Source organism: Myodes glareolus, chromosome 12, assembly GCF_982192425.1.
Source record: "Myodes glareolus chromosome 12, mMyoGla1.1, whole genome shotgun sequence".
In the NCBI taxonomy this organism is placed as follows: Eukaryota; Metazoa; Chordata; class Mammalia; order Rodentia; family Cricetidae; genus Myodes; species Myodes glareolus.
This window is the reverse complement of record NC_142037.1, coordinates 30,423,431-30,437,799: the sequence shown is the minus strand read 5'-3', so window position 1 is coordinate 30,437,799 and position 14,369 is coordinate 30,423,431. Positions and strand designations below refer to the sequence as shown.

The following is a 14,369-nucleotide window of genomic DNA, read 5'->3' as shown; positions in this document are numbered from 1 at the left end:
TAATAATACCTTTTCTTTTACCTAAGAAATAAACTATTCAGAGTATAGTATCCCAAATACCAAATCTCTGCAGATGCCAGTATGTGTCAGTAACTTACTGCAGTGACTTGGAACTACAGTGGCATTTCTACATGCCTGAGAGTGGGCCTGTGGTGGTCAAACGTGTCTCCTGCACCTCTACACCTGCAGGCTCTCCAGCGGGAAACTTGTCTTTCCTGTCACTCACAAACACTTACAGCTGAGGACAAAAGTGGCCTACTCTTCATGGAAATGAGGAGCAGATAAAGAGCATATTTATTTGTCAACAATTATCTCCATATTCAATATACATATAAATTAAACCCTTTTTAAGATTTATTTATTATTGTATATATACAAGTGCTCTATCTGCATGCAGACCAGAAGAGGACATCAGCACTACAGATGGCTGTGAGCCACATGTGGATGCTGGGAATTGAACTCAGGGCCTTTGGAAGAATAGTCAATGCTCTTAAGCTCTGAGCCATCTCTCCAGCCCCATACCCTTTTTTTTAAAATCAACAAATCTCAGCCATAGTTATGAAACTCATATAACCCATTTTATGCATTCATACTCCCCTACATGGCCTTCAAGCAATTGGTCTACTAACATATTGCAAGCACTGTAATTTAAAAATAATGAATTAAAGCCCAGAAAATGACTTCCAGGCCCTGGGCGGGCAGGCAGCTTATATTTAGCTTCACACACATTTGTGGCCTCCCAATGTGTGCTGGACAGGTGGCAGAGGACAAATGAGCAATGTGTGCCAATGGCACTCAAGCGAGCGTCCTGGCTCCAGCAGCAGGCACAGTGGCAGAGGGGGCACAGATGTGACAAGGGAAGGGACAAGGCACTTCAAAACCAGCACAGGGAAGTAAGAGGCTGCAAGGACGCAGACAGGCATCCAAACAAGAGGCCAGAAAGGTAACAGCTCCCCAAGGGCAGCAGGAGGGACTCACCCTGTTCATGCTGGGTGAGCTAATACTCCTCCGGTTCAGCTTCCCTTTCCCTGTCAGCTGCTCCTTCACGGCCACTTCCTGGGGAATGAAGAACACGCCAAGAAGAGGTACATGTGAGAGATGCATGCCAACACACATGCTTAAGACTTTCCCCACATTCCTTAAATACCAGCCATTACTTGACAAGACAGAATGACCCCACTGCAATCACTGGATTATGGGAGAGTAAACTCTTCAAACTTCAGGTGCAACAACCCCATACTCCAGAGGGTCAAGTATATAAGCCAGATGGTGCTCCACCGTAGCACCACTGCCCATCACTAACCTGACGAAGGCGATCTAAAGTCAGGAGGTTTTCCACAGCCAGCACACTCCTCAAATACTTCTCAATATAGGCCTCGGAGTCAGCAGAAGCTGTGTTTTCCACATTAGCTGCCATCCTTGCCAGTGCCTCTCGCTCCTCTACTCCCTGGGCATCCTGAAGAACACAACGATGCATGATAAAAATAGGCAGAAAAAGGAAGTACTACAAATATTTCTTTCTCTCCTCCCTCCCTCCCTCCTTCCCCCCCTTTCTCCCAAAAGAACAGAAAGAGGCATGTTAAAATTAAAAGATATCATTACAGATGCTTCACATAACACATGCTACACATGTACAAGCTCCCACACACATATACATGTATATATCCACAGAGCTCTAAACTGACAAAATTCATGGAATCCAAAGTCCCATTTCAACATCTGCTTTTAGAGCTCAAAATGCACTTTTCCCCCAGAAATCATGAACCATCACTAAGTACCAGGCTAACCAGGAAGGCTCTCACAAGCATTCCAAACACAGTTATTCTCATATCCCAAATAAACATTCACTATCAGTTACCTACTGGAAAAGATTCTGCAGATAACTGGAAATACAATCACCAAGACAACAGTTCTGCAAGAAGGTAGTAGCATCCCTGAGATTCATGGGAGCTGGGTCAGCCCACTAGACAAAGTAAAGACCTAAGAACCCTGGTACCCAAGTGGGATGCTGATGCAGTGTAGAGAAGGGAGTAGAGGAGGGCAGGGTAGGGCCCTCGTTGCTGCGAAGCAACCTGACACAGATACTCAGGTTGCTGAGCTTCTAACACTGCCTCAGGCCTCCCTGGGGAGCAGCAGTGGCCAAAGGTTCTGGAGAACAGATGTGAAATCCCACATTGTTCTACTGACTGAGCTGCCTGTGCTCATAAATGGGAAACTTGTGGGTCAGGAGGGAATGAGGAAACAATGTTGGCTTCCTCTGGAAGCCTAGCCAATTACCAACCATTCAATCACACAAGGGTGCTTAGTTTAAGCTGATTCCCCTACAATCCTTTCCTTTTAATTTCTAGAAAGAACAATGAATGAAGCATGGAGTAATCTTTGCTAGGTCCAAGATTTATAATCAGTCTACTGCTGCAAACAGCTTCCTTGCTGACTGACCGGCTGAGGACTGCTGTGAAATGAATGTAGCCCCCCCCCCACACACACACACGGACTGCACAAGGGCACTATCACAGTTACACCTCAGCCCTTGACTGTTGGGGGTTCTTGTTTACAATAGGGTCTCACTAAGTAGCCCAGACTAGCCTCACATTTATGACCCTCCTACCTCAGCTTCCCAAGTTCTAGGATTATAGACATGTACACACCTGGCAACAGTCTAGTTTTCATATGTCAAAGATGCTTCACTCCAAGTTAAATACTTAAATAGTTAATGTTTAATATGTAAGGCTAACTTTGAAAACTCAAGAAAGAATTACTATTGGATGCTTTAAGAGACAAGAATTTTACAGCATTAATGTAATAGGGCAAGACAGTACAGAGGTTCCTCCATCTTATATTCTTGCTGAGGTCATTTCAGGTTTAACTAGAATTTGGTCTCCTTGATGGACAATCTCATGAAAAATTACCCAACTCTATCCTAGGGACCTGAGGTCAGGATAGGTAACTTAGCCTGTGTGTGCAGAACCCCTACAGCTAACTATTTACCTTAGTCTCTATTAAACTGCTTGTGTCTGTGAAGCCCCCAGTAGCTGTGGAGAGATCACGGTGTGACTTTTGCCTGCAAAAACCCTGTGCTCTGGACACTCAGGGTCACACCTAGGTTGCCAAATACCTGGATGTAATCCTACCTAGCTAGAATAAAGACTTGAAGTTGGCTATGCACTGTGTCTGAGTGGTCACCTCTGGTGGGCTCCCTGTAGCAGTAAGAATTCTAAAAGTCCAGGTGCTGGTAGTTGCTTGCCTACTTTTCAGACTGTGTTAAAGCAGGTGTTGATCAGGAGGCAGTGCTGACAGTGTGTGGGGAGGCCCCAGGACTCCGGTACCTGTGTCCCCTTCTGCTCTGAAGACATCATTCTCCGATTCAGAGTAAAGCAAGCAAGCTCACTCTGCTGGCTACCTTCTGGCTGCACATCAGATACAAGTCTCTACACTGGACGGTTTCCGTCCCTGTGATTAACATATTACTACTGTCTACTGTGTTTTAAATAAGAAGTTTTCAAAATGGAGTTCTTGACTAGAGAGATGGCTCATATTACTACTGTCTACTGTGTTTTAAATAAGAAGTTTTCAAAATGGAGTTCTTGACTAGAGAGATGGCTCAGTGGGTAGCTGCACCTGCGGTGCAAGTCTGGTTACCTGACACTGACCCCTGGAGCCCATGCAGGAAGCTGGAAGTAGGCGAGCATCTGTGAGGCAAGGACTGCTACGACAGGAGATGGGAGGCAAACACAGGAGACCTGGCTGGAAGCTCAATGGCTAATGATGGAGGAAGACCCCACCTCCAAACAAGGAAAAAGGAGAGAACAAGTCCCAAAGGTTGTCCTCTGTGGCATGCCCATGGCACTTCTTCCTCTCCTCGACACTCTCACTGTCTCTTACACATTCACTCAATTAAAAAAATATATACAAAATGCTAAAAATCTCAACTTTTAAGGTCACAAACACATTATACTAAAAGTTTGGAGTAGAGGACTCATCAAAAAATCTATAGCATCTCCCTAAATAGATGGTTCATTTTTTTTACATTTCTTTGTTTGCTTGTGATAGAGAGAGGTGCAAGTGCCATTAGACCTGTGGGAAGGTCAGAGTACAACCTGCGGAGCTGCTTCTTTCCTTTGACCATGTGGCTTCCTAGGATGGAATAAACTCGGGTCATCAAGCTTGGCAGCAAGAGCCTTTACTCGCTGAGACATCTCGCCAGCCTGTATCATTGGCTGTAATAGTTCTTGGTGGGTGACTTTTCAAGGAGCTAGCTCTTTGTTTATTTTCAGTTCGAACTTCAGAGAATCCTTTACCTCTGGAATATTGGAGACAATCTCAAAGGTCACTCCACAGCCAGGAATAGAGCTCCGATGAGACATCTTTTTGAGGAGACTTTGAGCAAAACCCTAGAGGAAAAATAAAATATAGACCATTACTCCTCCCCTGCTAGCTCTTTTTACTGGAACAAAGAGCCAGTATAAGAGCAGGCTTCTGACACGGTGCATGAGAGTCCTCACTTAAGCACAGAATTGGTGGACTGGCACCTACAGTGTGTGTCGGGTCCTGCACCCAACAAGGGAGAAGTCAGACCTGGGGTCTGGAAGCTGCCACACGCATCTGGATAAATTCAGAAGACACGAGATACAACAAAATGACCTTCTAAGTAAGATGGAAACAAGGACTGGTGACGCTTACACTTTCCTCCTCCAGCACGATAGACGTCTTGTACCATGAATATTGACAAGTTCAGGCATTAAATTCTTGACCAAAGCAGGATCGTTATGAAGGATGATTTAAGAGTGCCTGGTCATTGTTTATGCTGACTGCGCTCTTTGCACAGTTAGGAATTGAACTGTTGAATTAATGCATAGATGACTCATTTGGAGATGCTGTGAAGATTGAACATTCTGCAGAGGTTGAAGAGAGCAGCCATGAGGGCGGAATACACTTGAATAAAGATAAGGGAAGGGAATAGTGAGTAGGCACGAGGCGAAAGGTGAGGCAGGAACACACAGAAATCCGAGGGAAAGAAGAAGAGCAGTTGGTGCTAAAAACCTGTAATTGTACAATCCTATCTAATAATGATTGAGTTCCCCCTTGGTGATGGTTAACTAATTTTCAAAGGAGCCTCTCAGTCAGGCAGTGGTGGTGCACGCCTTTAATCCCAGCATTTAGGAGGCAGAAGTAGGTGAACCTCTGTAAGGCCAGCCTGGTCTACACAATGCGTTTCAGGGCTGTTACACAGACAAAACCTATCTCAAAAAAGCAAAAAAATAAAAAATAAAAGAGCCTCCCAGAACACCTGAGGTTGACCTCTGACTCTCCCCCAAAAGAGCCTCCTAAAGTGAAGAGGTCATTCACTTTAAGACCCCAACAATGCCCTGTAGCACTCGGACAAACAGACATGTGGTCCAGGCATGACTGTGGTTCCTCAGGGGTGTTAGAGCAAAGGGTCACCTGACTATGCTTACTATTTGCATGAATCAGTGACGCCATGCTGCCAAGCGTTTGTCACTGTTCTATCTAAGAAGCAATGGAAAGGAACTAAAGGACGGGGGAAGTGGCACTGCTTAAAATACTTCCAGCAAATCACTCTAACGAGGAAGAAATGAACATGTCTCTCCTGTCCCACAATACATGTCATTCCCCTGTGCCTCTCTGTGGGGATGCTGCAGGTCAGGTGGACAGGACAGCAGAAGGAGAAATGGAAACTCACTCTTCACGAAGCTCCCAGAGCAGCAGGCCTCTCTCCACCCCTTTAGACTTTCCGAAGAGAGACACAGGAGTGAGCTGGAGACATGCAAATACTCCACAGCTAACCCCTGACCTGGATTTTATTGATGTTGGACTGGAGCACAAGGAGCTGCAATTTTAACAGCATTATGCCAGTCTTCATTGCAGAGATTGATATCAGTGCGACATTTAGAACTAAAGATTAATTTTTAGGGGTGGAGATTATATCTCAGAGTCTGTCAACCATGACTGTGTTCTTTCAAATGAGAAGATCTATTTCCATCTGAGCCTGTGGGTTCAGAATGGCCCACAAAAAGGGGGTGACAGAGTGAATGAGGAGCCCCAGAACCCACCTTCCAAATCCTCACATTTACAAATTCAGTAACACAGAGTTTAAATCTTACCTAGAGTGTTTCTAGAAAACTCTTCATATGTCAGGGTTCCTCCCTCCCTTTCTATCTCTTCTGTAGGGAAAGCCACCTGATTGCCTGCCTATCCAGCACTCTATAAAGTGCCAGCTCAAAGCCTCCCTCCCCTCCACAGCTATTCCCCATTACTCTGTGGGCAGGATGCCATCCACTCCACCCCATGGCACCCCACTTCGGAACTTAGGAACTTTGGAAGGCAAATGGACTTTGGCTCTCTAAAGACCTATACTAAGCCAGGTGGTGGTGGCAGCTGTGGTAATCCCAGCACTCTGGAGGCAGAGTCAGGAGTTTCTCTGAGTTTGAGGTCAGCCTGGTCTAATAAGGGAGCTCCAGGGCTACACAGAGAAACCTTGCTTTGCAAACAAAACAAAAACAGATTAAAATAATAAAAACAAAAACATAAAAACCCAGACTGCTTCCTATTCAATGTTTTAGAACCAAAGCCAAACTGGGAACCAAAGACTTCTGGGAAGAGAGGAGTCAGCGCTCCCAGATGAGCACACAACGGATCCACTAAGGAACCTCCTCGAGCTGCTTGACCCAGAAGAACCCTTAACAATAATAGAGCCACTGGACTTTCCCAAGGCAGGGCTCCTGTATGAATCTACCCTGAGTCCTGTGAGAAGGCCATGTGTGTTCAGAGACTGACGGTATGGTGAATGACGGCAACAGGAACCTGGAAAAGGTAGGCTCAGAGCTCCACAGAGCGTGTCTACAGAGTTCTTAGTGTTAGTGACACAGTCAGCCTGTGCTCACTCACCTCACCCACTACGGCTAAAGCCTCACCTGGCGCCCATGAACGTGGACACAAATCCTCTTGCGTAGGACCAGCTGCATGTCGGCAGGATGGCTGAGCTGGACTGTCACTCGCAGGATGAGGAACACTCGCTCATCAGCAGGAGTACCTTTACTGAGCTGAGGACAGCTGTGCACTGCAGAGTCCCAGGAGGCCTCTGCCTTCGCCTGCAGAGGAAGCAGAGACAGACTTCACTTGCCTGGCCAAGGGCGCATACCCTCTTGAGAATGCCACGTAGCTTGAGTAAAGGTTCTCTTTCAAGAACTGCCCTGAAGAGTTGTCAGGGTGTGAGCGAGCAGCTGCTGCTGCCATGAGAGGCTGCAAAGCATTGGGCATGGAGGCCAGGCAGTGGTGGCGCACACCTATAATCCCAGCACTCAGGAGGCAGAGGCAAGTGAATCTCTGTGAGTTTAAGGCCCGCCTGGTCTACAAGAGCTAGTTCCAGGTCAGGCACCAAAGCTACACGGAGAAACCCTATCTCGAAAAACAAACAACAACAAAAAAGTATTGGGCATGATACCTGTGTTGGTACCCAGGCTCGGATATTTGAATGCCTGGTTCTCGGTTGGTGGATTGCTTAGGAAGGATTAGGAGATGTGGTCTTGCTGGAGGTGTCACTAGAGGTGGGCCTTGAGGTTTCCAAAACCTACACTAGGCCCAGTCTTTGCTCTATTGGTTCTTCTCCCCACCCCACCCCCACACCAGAAGCCTGACCTAAAGGGCCAATCAGCTTTATAACTTACAGAGATCTGTGTGTGATTTTTCTCTGGGACTAAACAGCTGGGGGGCCCGGGCAGGACAGAAAAACCCCCAACAAGCAGGCTCTTTCATGTTACAGAAGGGCGCCCAACGTGGATAACTGCATCACAGAAAGCCTATGAAAGCTTGAAAAAGACTAGAGTAAAGCATTTTGGTTTTCAGCCGTAACAGGAAAAAAGCTGCACTGTTTTAAAATGTCGGCTTTCTGGGCCGTCCTGCCAGGGAAAACTCTGACTCAAGCAGACAGTCCGGACTATGGAAACACTGTTGCAGCTTGCTTCCTGGCAAGGACCTTGAAACGCCTTAAGAGCTTTTGACTGTTGTTTTCTCCATATTCCTTAGCAAATTAAAGACCCATGTGCTCAGAAAAAGAGAGATATACAATAAAGAGAGATTCAAAGAGTAAAAAAACCTCTAAATGGCTTACATTGTGTTAAAAATATATACAGGCTATAGGTTAAAGTTCTCAAAAAAAAAAAAAAAAAAAAAAGAACAAGTAGCCTGGGAGGCAGAGACAGACGGATCTCTTGGAGTTCAAGGATAGCCTGGTTTACAGAGGAAATTCCAGGACAAAGATATACAGAGAACCTGTCTCAAAAAAGCCAAAAGTTAAAAGTAAAAATAAAAGAAATAGAGGTTAAAATAAAGCCACATAAAGATGGAAAATATACAAAAAATCTTGATACTGTATATTATTATGCTCTCTTTAAATCGTTTAAATGCTGAGGAAGGAGCAACAGCTGCTAAAAGATACTTGCTTATAAATGCTGCAAAATTAATCCAAGATAGGTATTTTGAAAATACCTTGGCTTCAAAATTAAAATCAAAAGGTATGTTACTTTGGAGAAGAGATTTTGCTTTTGTTTCCACAGAAAATGAGAGGCTCTGGATTTATTCGGAGTTAAGAAAAATCAACTTTGACCAAGGGAGACCACCTGAACAATCTCCAGTAGAAACAGATGGCCCAGATGTCTGAGTTCTTCAACCAGAACAGGTTCAAGACTGCTACCTGAGATGATCAAGACTCACAGGACTTGATCATAACTCTAAATTTTCTTTAGGTCCCATAAGATTATCAGCACCCCCAACCAGCTGGAAGTAGTCTGGAATACTACGCCCACATTCCCAAAAATGGACTATGGATATTTTCCTTTGTTTTTCTTTTTAAAAAAAGAGGGGGAAGTGGTGCGGGAGAATTGTCTGTATTCTGTCAATCATGTTTTAAATAAACGCTGATTGGTCAGGCAGGAGATGTAGGTGGGAAAACCAGACAGGAAGTGGAAATGATGCAAAGAGAGCAGGAGAATTCTGGGGAGGAGGAAGCTGATTCCTCCCACTCCTGCCCAGATCACCGAAGCAGCAGGATGTGAGCTGCCCCACTGAAAAAGGTACTGAGTCACATGGCTAAAATAGATCAGAAAAATGGGTTAATCAAGATGTGAGAGTTAGCCAGTAAGAAGCCTGACCTAATGGGCCAATCAGCTTTATAACTTACAGAGATCTGTGTGTGATTTTTCTCTGAGACTAACCAGTTAGGGGGCCGGGCAGGACAGAAAAACCCCCAACAAGCAGACCCCTTCATGTTACACACACCCATCATGGATCAAGATGTAAGCTCTTAGCTACATTTCCAGTGCCAAGTCTGTCTATCTGTCTGCCTGCCTGCCTACTACCACACTCCCCACCATGATGATCAGGAACTAACCCTCTGAAACTGTAAGCAAACCCTCAAGTGTTTTCTTTTATTAGCTGCCTTGGGCATGATGTCTCTTCACAGCAATAGAATATTAACTAAAATATTATTAGACTGTTTGCTGCTAAATTACTTGTTTTTTAAATGTTTAAACATCAACAAAGACTGAAAGTTTTCAGTACTGTAGACTTTGTGTACTGTTCCTTGATCTTCACTCACTGAGACCATTTGCCTATTTAGTCCGCAAACCAATCACTTTCAAGTAAATTGCTGGTAAGTATCACACCCAGGAAATCACCAGGATGTTATCGTATTAGATTTGCCCATGTTCCCAGTCCAAGATTACAGACTGCAGTAGCTGTCAAGGCCCCAGGGTCTACTATACCATGCAGTGCCTGTCACATCACATCTGACACAAGCAGGTTTGGGGCTAAGGAAGGACATAGTGTGATCAAGAGGAACAGGGCTAATGTCCAACAGCAGGTATATGAGTTCCTCAGATGCTCTACTGCTGGTACCATTTGTCAAGCATATTCAAAATCAGGGAATAACCCCCAGGATTATGCCATCACATAGATTCAACCATGAGATACATTCAACAATGAATCTGTCTCATTGCCTTCATTTATTCTTTTGCTCTTTTTATTCTGAGACATGGCCTCACTAAGTAGCTCATGCTGACTTTGAACTCAGGTTCCTCATGTTTCAGTCTACCAAATGCCAGCACCACAGATATGTACAACCAGACCTGGCTTCCTTTTTCTCCTCTTTTGACTCTTAAGTCAGGCATGATGTTCCATACCTTTAACCCCAGCACTTGGGAGGCAGATGAAGTAGATCTCAGAGTCTGAAGCCAGTCTGTCCTACCTAGCCAGTTCCAGGCCAGTCAGTGCTACATAGTGAGGCCCAGTAATGAAAGTCCTTACAAAAGAATTGCAGAGCAAATATCAAAGCCATGTCCTTCCAGTCTGTAGCTCCCTATACTTCAGTGGAATCAACAACCTCCTCCCTCCTTCTCAGGGTGGAACAGAGCACAGCCACAGCCAGTGGATGTGGTCCACACTGACATGAGGGAGGGAGAAGGTAGATGGAGTCGGGAGTGAGGATCAAGCTTGGCTTTCTCTAAGTACAAATAGAGTGTCCACATACACTGTGGAGGCCACTATCTTGCTGACATCAAAAGGCTCCTGCAGGACTGGGAGCTCCATATCTGATTCTCCAGGTATGCTGACTTACCTCACCATCGTGTTGCTTCACAATCTGCAGCTCAAAGAACTCCTCCTCCTCTTCCCCAGTCAGGGTGGCATCCCATCCGGCTTCTGGGTCATCGAGATTATCCTGAGAGCTGAAATCATCCGCTGAAAGCAGGGCTTTCACTCAACATCAGATCGTTTGCAAGGACACCCTCCTCCCGCCCCCCCACCTGAACCAACGTGCTTATTATTAAAATTCTTCTGCTTTAAACTTCACTTGCTTTCTGCACTGCAATCTCGAATAACATTGACAATAACCATTTAATAGTTCACAGATCCAAGAGCCAGAAAATGCTTCAAAAAATTACCCAAGCTGTTCCCCATGTGTCATATTTTACATGGAAGGCAAAGGAAGCCAAAACGCCCAAGAGGTTTCTAGAGGTCAGTTCATAAATGGTAATGATGGGATCACAGTCCAATTCCCTCACCCGTTAGTGCACTTAAGAAACAAGAAGAAAGCAAGAGCAATTCCTGACAGGTAAGGCTAACAAAAATGCACACTGGCTAATGGACCTGGCAAATGCACAGAGCCCTGTGGTCACTCGGTCCCAAGTCTGGCTTCCCAGTGCCCCATCCACCTTAAGCCTGTGCCTACACAGCAACTCTAAGTGTTCTTGTGTGGACCACTAATGCAGAGTACTGAACAAAGTTCTGACTCTCTTCAGCCTCCCAGGCTAATGTGGTATATCTACACAATGGACTTTTACTCAGACATAAAGAAGAATGACATTATGGAATTTGCAAGAAAATGGGTGGAACCAGAGATTATCATATTAAGTGAAAGAAGCCAAACATCATACATCATGTATTTTTTCCAAACAGAATATAAAATAAAAGGAAAACTACAAGGGAGGCAGAGAGTTGTTGAAAGGGAGGGGGGTGAAGAGACTATAATAAGGGAGAAAAAACACAAATACTACATTTTCTCTCATATGTAAATCTAGATCTATCTATCTATGTAGTCATCCATCCATCTATCATCTGTCTGCCTACCTATCCATATGACATGAAAGCAGGAGTATGACTTGGCAGTAGGAACCCGTGGAAGGTGTATAGGAAAGACAAGAATAACATGAGAAGGTCCATATGAGCAAAGCACAATGTATGTACATATGAAAATGCCATGATAAAATTCATTATTTTATATGCTAACAAAAAAATTTATCTGGAGAAGAAAACAAACACACAGCTAAGAAATCTTTCTAAACCTCAATCCTTCCCAATCTCTTAAAGCTTCTTCAGCTGCCTACGAAGCCCAACACAAGAACAGGCCAGAGCCCACTCCTCCTCCAGGCTCAAGAGCTCAAGATAAAGAGTCTCCCATGACAGCTCTCACCCTAGGACGGACGGACAGGTGCTGTGAACGCCCCATGTCTCTCTAACCGGTGCATGTGTGAGCTCAGACACAGAATGCTGGCCCCTCAGGCATCCTAACACACCTAACACGTCCACGCAGTGAGGGGACCACTGAGGACGCCCAGGCTTTTTTCTATTTAGGGAAGTTCGTGTTAATGCACACTTCTGCAGGTGTTTCATGGAGCTTAACTGCTGACTTCTTATTTTTAGCTCCCTAACCTACCTTTGCATTTCTATTTTCCCTCCTATAGACAGAGACCAGTGGGATGGGTGTGTGGGGGACTGGGGGAGGGGAACAGTTATGTAAAAAGGAAAATAAGCAAGCAGGGTTAAGTTCACAGGAACTCACAGAAAAGCTGAGAAAATCATTAAATAATGCTAAGAAAACATAGTATCCCAAGTTGCTGGTTCCTTCTAGATAGTTTTTTTTTTCTGAGCAATGAAGTCAGAACATATTTTCAGTATAGAAAAACATCCTAAACTGATGGGAAAACAGCATTCTCACAGAAGCAAGGCTGCAACATGGAGATGTGCCCATCACTGTCATCACTGCTATGCTGGGCTGCAGCTCAGTGGGAGCACACTTGTCTGCATGTGTGAGGCACTAGACTCAATCCCCAGCTCTGGGGACAGAAATGAGAAGGAAGAGAGGAAGAGGAAAGGAGGGAAAGGAAAAGGGAGGGAGGAAGGGAGGGAAGGATGGAGGGACGGAGGGAGGAAAAAAGAGAGTTCACCAAAGTAAAAACAATACTGAGATTGACTTCCAACAATTCAGTCTTTGTCCAGCATTATATTAGGGAACAAGGAGCACTGACCCTAACATTAGGGCATCAGGGTGACTGCAACCCCACAACATGAGTGACTACATCTATAGTGTGACTCTGTCACTCTTCATCAAGGTAAGCCTCCAGAAGCCACCTCTAACTTACCATTTAGGTCAAGGAATATGACAGGAATGTGGTTCTCCATTCCAGGCACTGGGGTCCTAAAACAGAAAGAACAGATCATATACATTATCTGAGACACAAAAGACTCATGTCACTCGGGTGACTTATCTCACTCTAAGTTGGCGTGACAAGGTTCATGATGGACTGCAGGACCTGCCTCCTAAGCTGGGCCGTGGAGCTCACTCTTATAGACCCGCTCACTATTCACCACCAGCCTGTCTAAAGCTTTCTTTCTTGCCAAATGACACATGTAAGGGCTCCTGGTGGCTTAACTTGCTATTTTTAATTTCTGTCAAGTGTCAGAGAACATTTGCTGACAGCATGGCTTAAGTACCAAAACCAAAAACTGTTTGAGATGCAGTTTTCTTATGACCTAACATTCTTTTAAGGGAATGAATGATCCAAGTAATTAACATATTAACTATTTTTTAATGCTAAGTGCAGTGGTACTAAATATTGATTCAAGTTCTCAGAAATCCTAATTACCTTGGCCAATAACAATATTATTTAATAAAACAGTTTCAGGCCATAGTCATAACCAACTCATGAAGATAATTTACCAAATAACTACAGATAGCTCTGTTCTCACACACCATGATGAACCAACCATTAAATGCAGCACTGCCAACAAAGGAAGGAAGGGAGAAAGGAAGGAAAGATGGACGGACGGACGGACGGACCGACCGACTGACCTGGTCCACCTGATCACCCCTGGGGGACCTTACCATTCTGCTGGTGCCCCTGGAATGCCACTGCCAGCAGAGGGCACCATCACTGCATTTCTCTCCTCTGTGAGCGTCAGCCGCATCTCCAGGAGCTGTGCCTCCCGCTCAGCATCATCCTCGGTTTTGTCTGGAAGAAAGGAATCAGGGTTGGAGCCAGCAATCCTGCTTGCTGTTCCCACATATTTTACAGATTTATTTATTGAGAGAGAGAGAGAGAGAGAGAGAGAGAGAGAGAGAGAGAGAGAGAGTGTGTGTGTGTATAAAACAGGGAGGATCATCCCCCAGAGACCAAAAGAGGGTGTCGTATCCCCTGGAACATGAATTACAAACAGTTGTGAGCTGCCATCATGTGAAAACTGAGACTGAACCAGGTCCTCTGCAAGAGCAGTAAGTGTTCTTAACCACTAAGCCATTTCTCCAGCCAGTTTCCATATTGTCTTTGAGTAAACATGATTTCCCAATATCAACTGGAACTTGCAGAGGCTTCTTATAGCTCACAGATCTCTGGTGTAGGTCTGACAGGTTGGTTCAGCTTCCAAGTTCCCAGTACCTCCAACAAGAAACATCAGCACCTTTCACCCAGTTACTTTCTAAGGAGTATGGATATTTTGCTACATGTATGTCTGGGCCCCATCCCCAAAAGGAATTTCAAGAAGACATCATCACAACCAAATAAATGTTCTTCTGAAAGGCT

At 44.9% G+C, this 14,369-nt stretch overlaps 1 protein-coding gene across 1 annotated transcript in view; it reads right to left on the bottom strand.

Moving 5' to 3' along the window:
- The window catches only part of Kif13b (kinesin family member 13B), a 157,674-nt gene that overhangs the window by 28,737 nt on the left and 114,568 nt on the right, over window positions 1-14,369 (bottom strand). The window contains exons 28-34 of the mRNA XM_085698645.2: window positions 13,676-13,802; window positions 12,933-12,988; window positions 10,631-10,752; window positions 6,933-7,109; window positions 4,299-4,391; window positions 1,304-1,456; window positions 979-1,056 (exon numbers count right to left, since the gene is read on the bottom strand). Coding sequence (XP_085554771.2) covers window positions 979-1,056; window positions 1,304-1,456; window positions 4,299-4,391; window positions 6,933-7,109; window positions 10,631-10,752; window positions 12,933-12,988; window positions 13,676-13,802 — 806 coding nt within the window. The remainder of the gene's footprint in view (window positions 1-978; window positions 1,057-1,303; window positions 1,457-4,298; window positions 4,392-6,932; window positions 7,110-10,630; window positions 10,753-12,932; window positions 12,989-13,675; window positions 13,803-14,369) is intronic.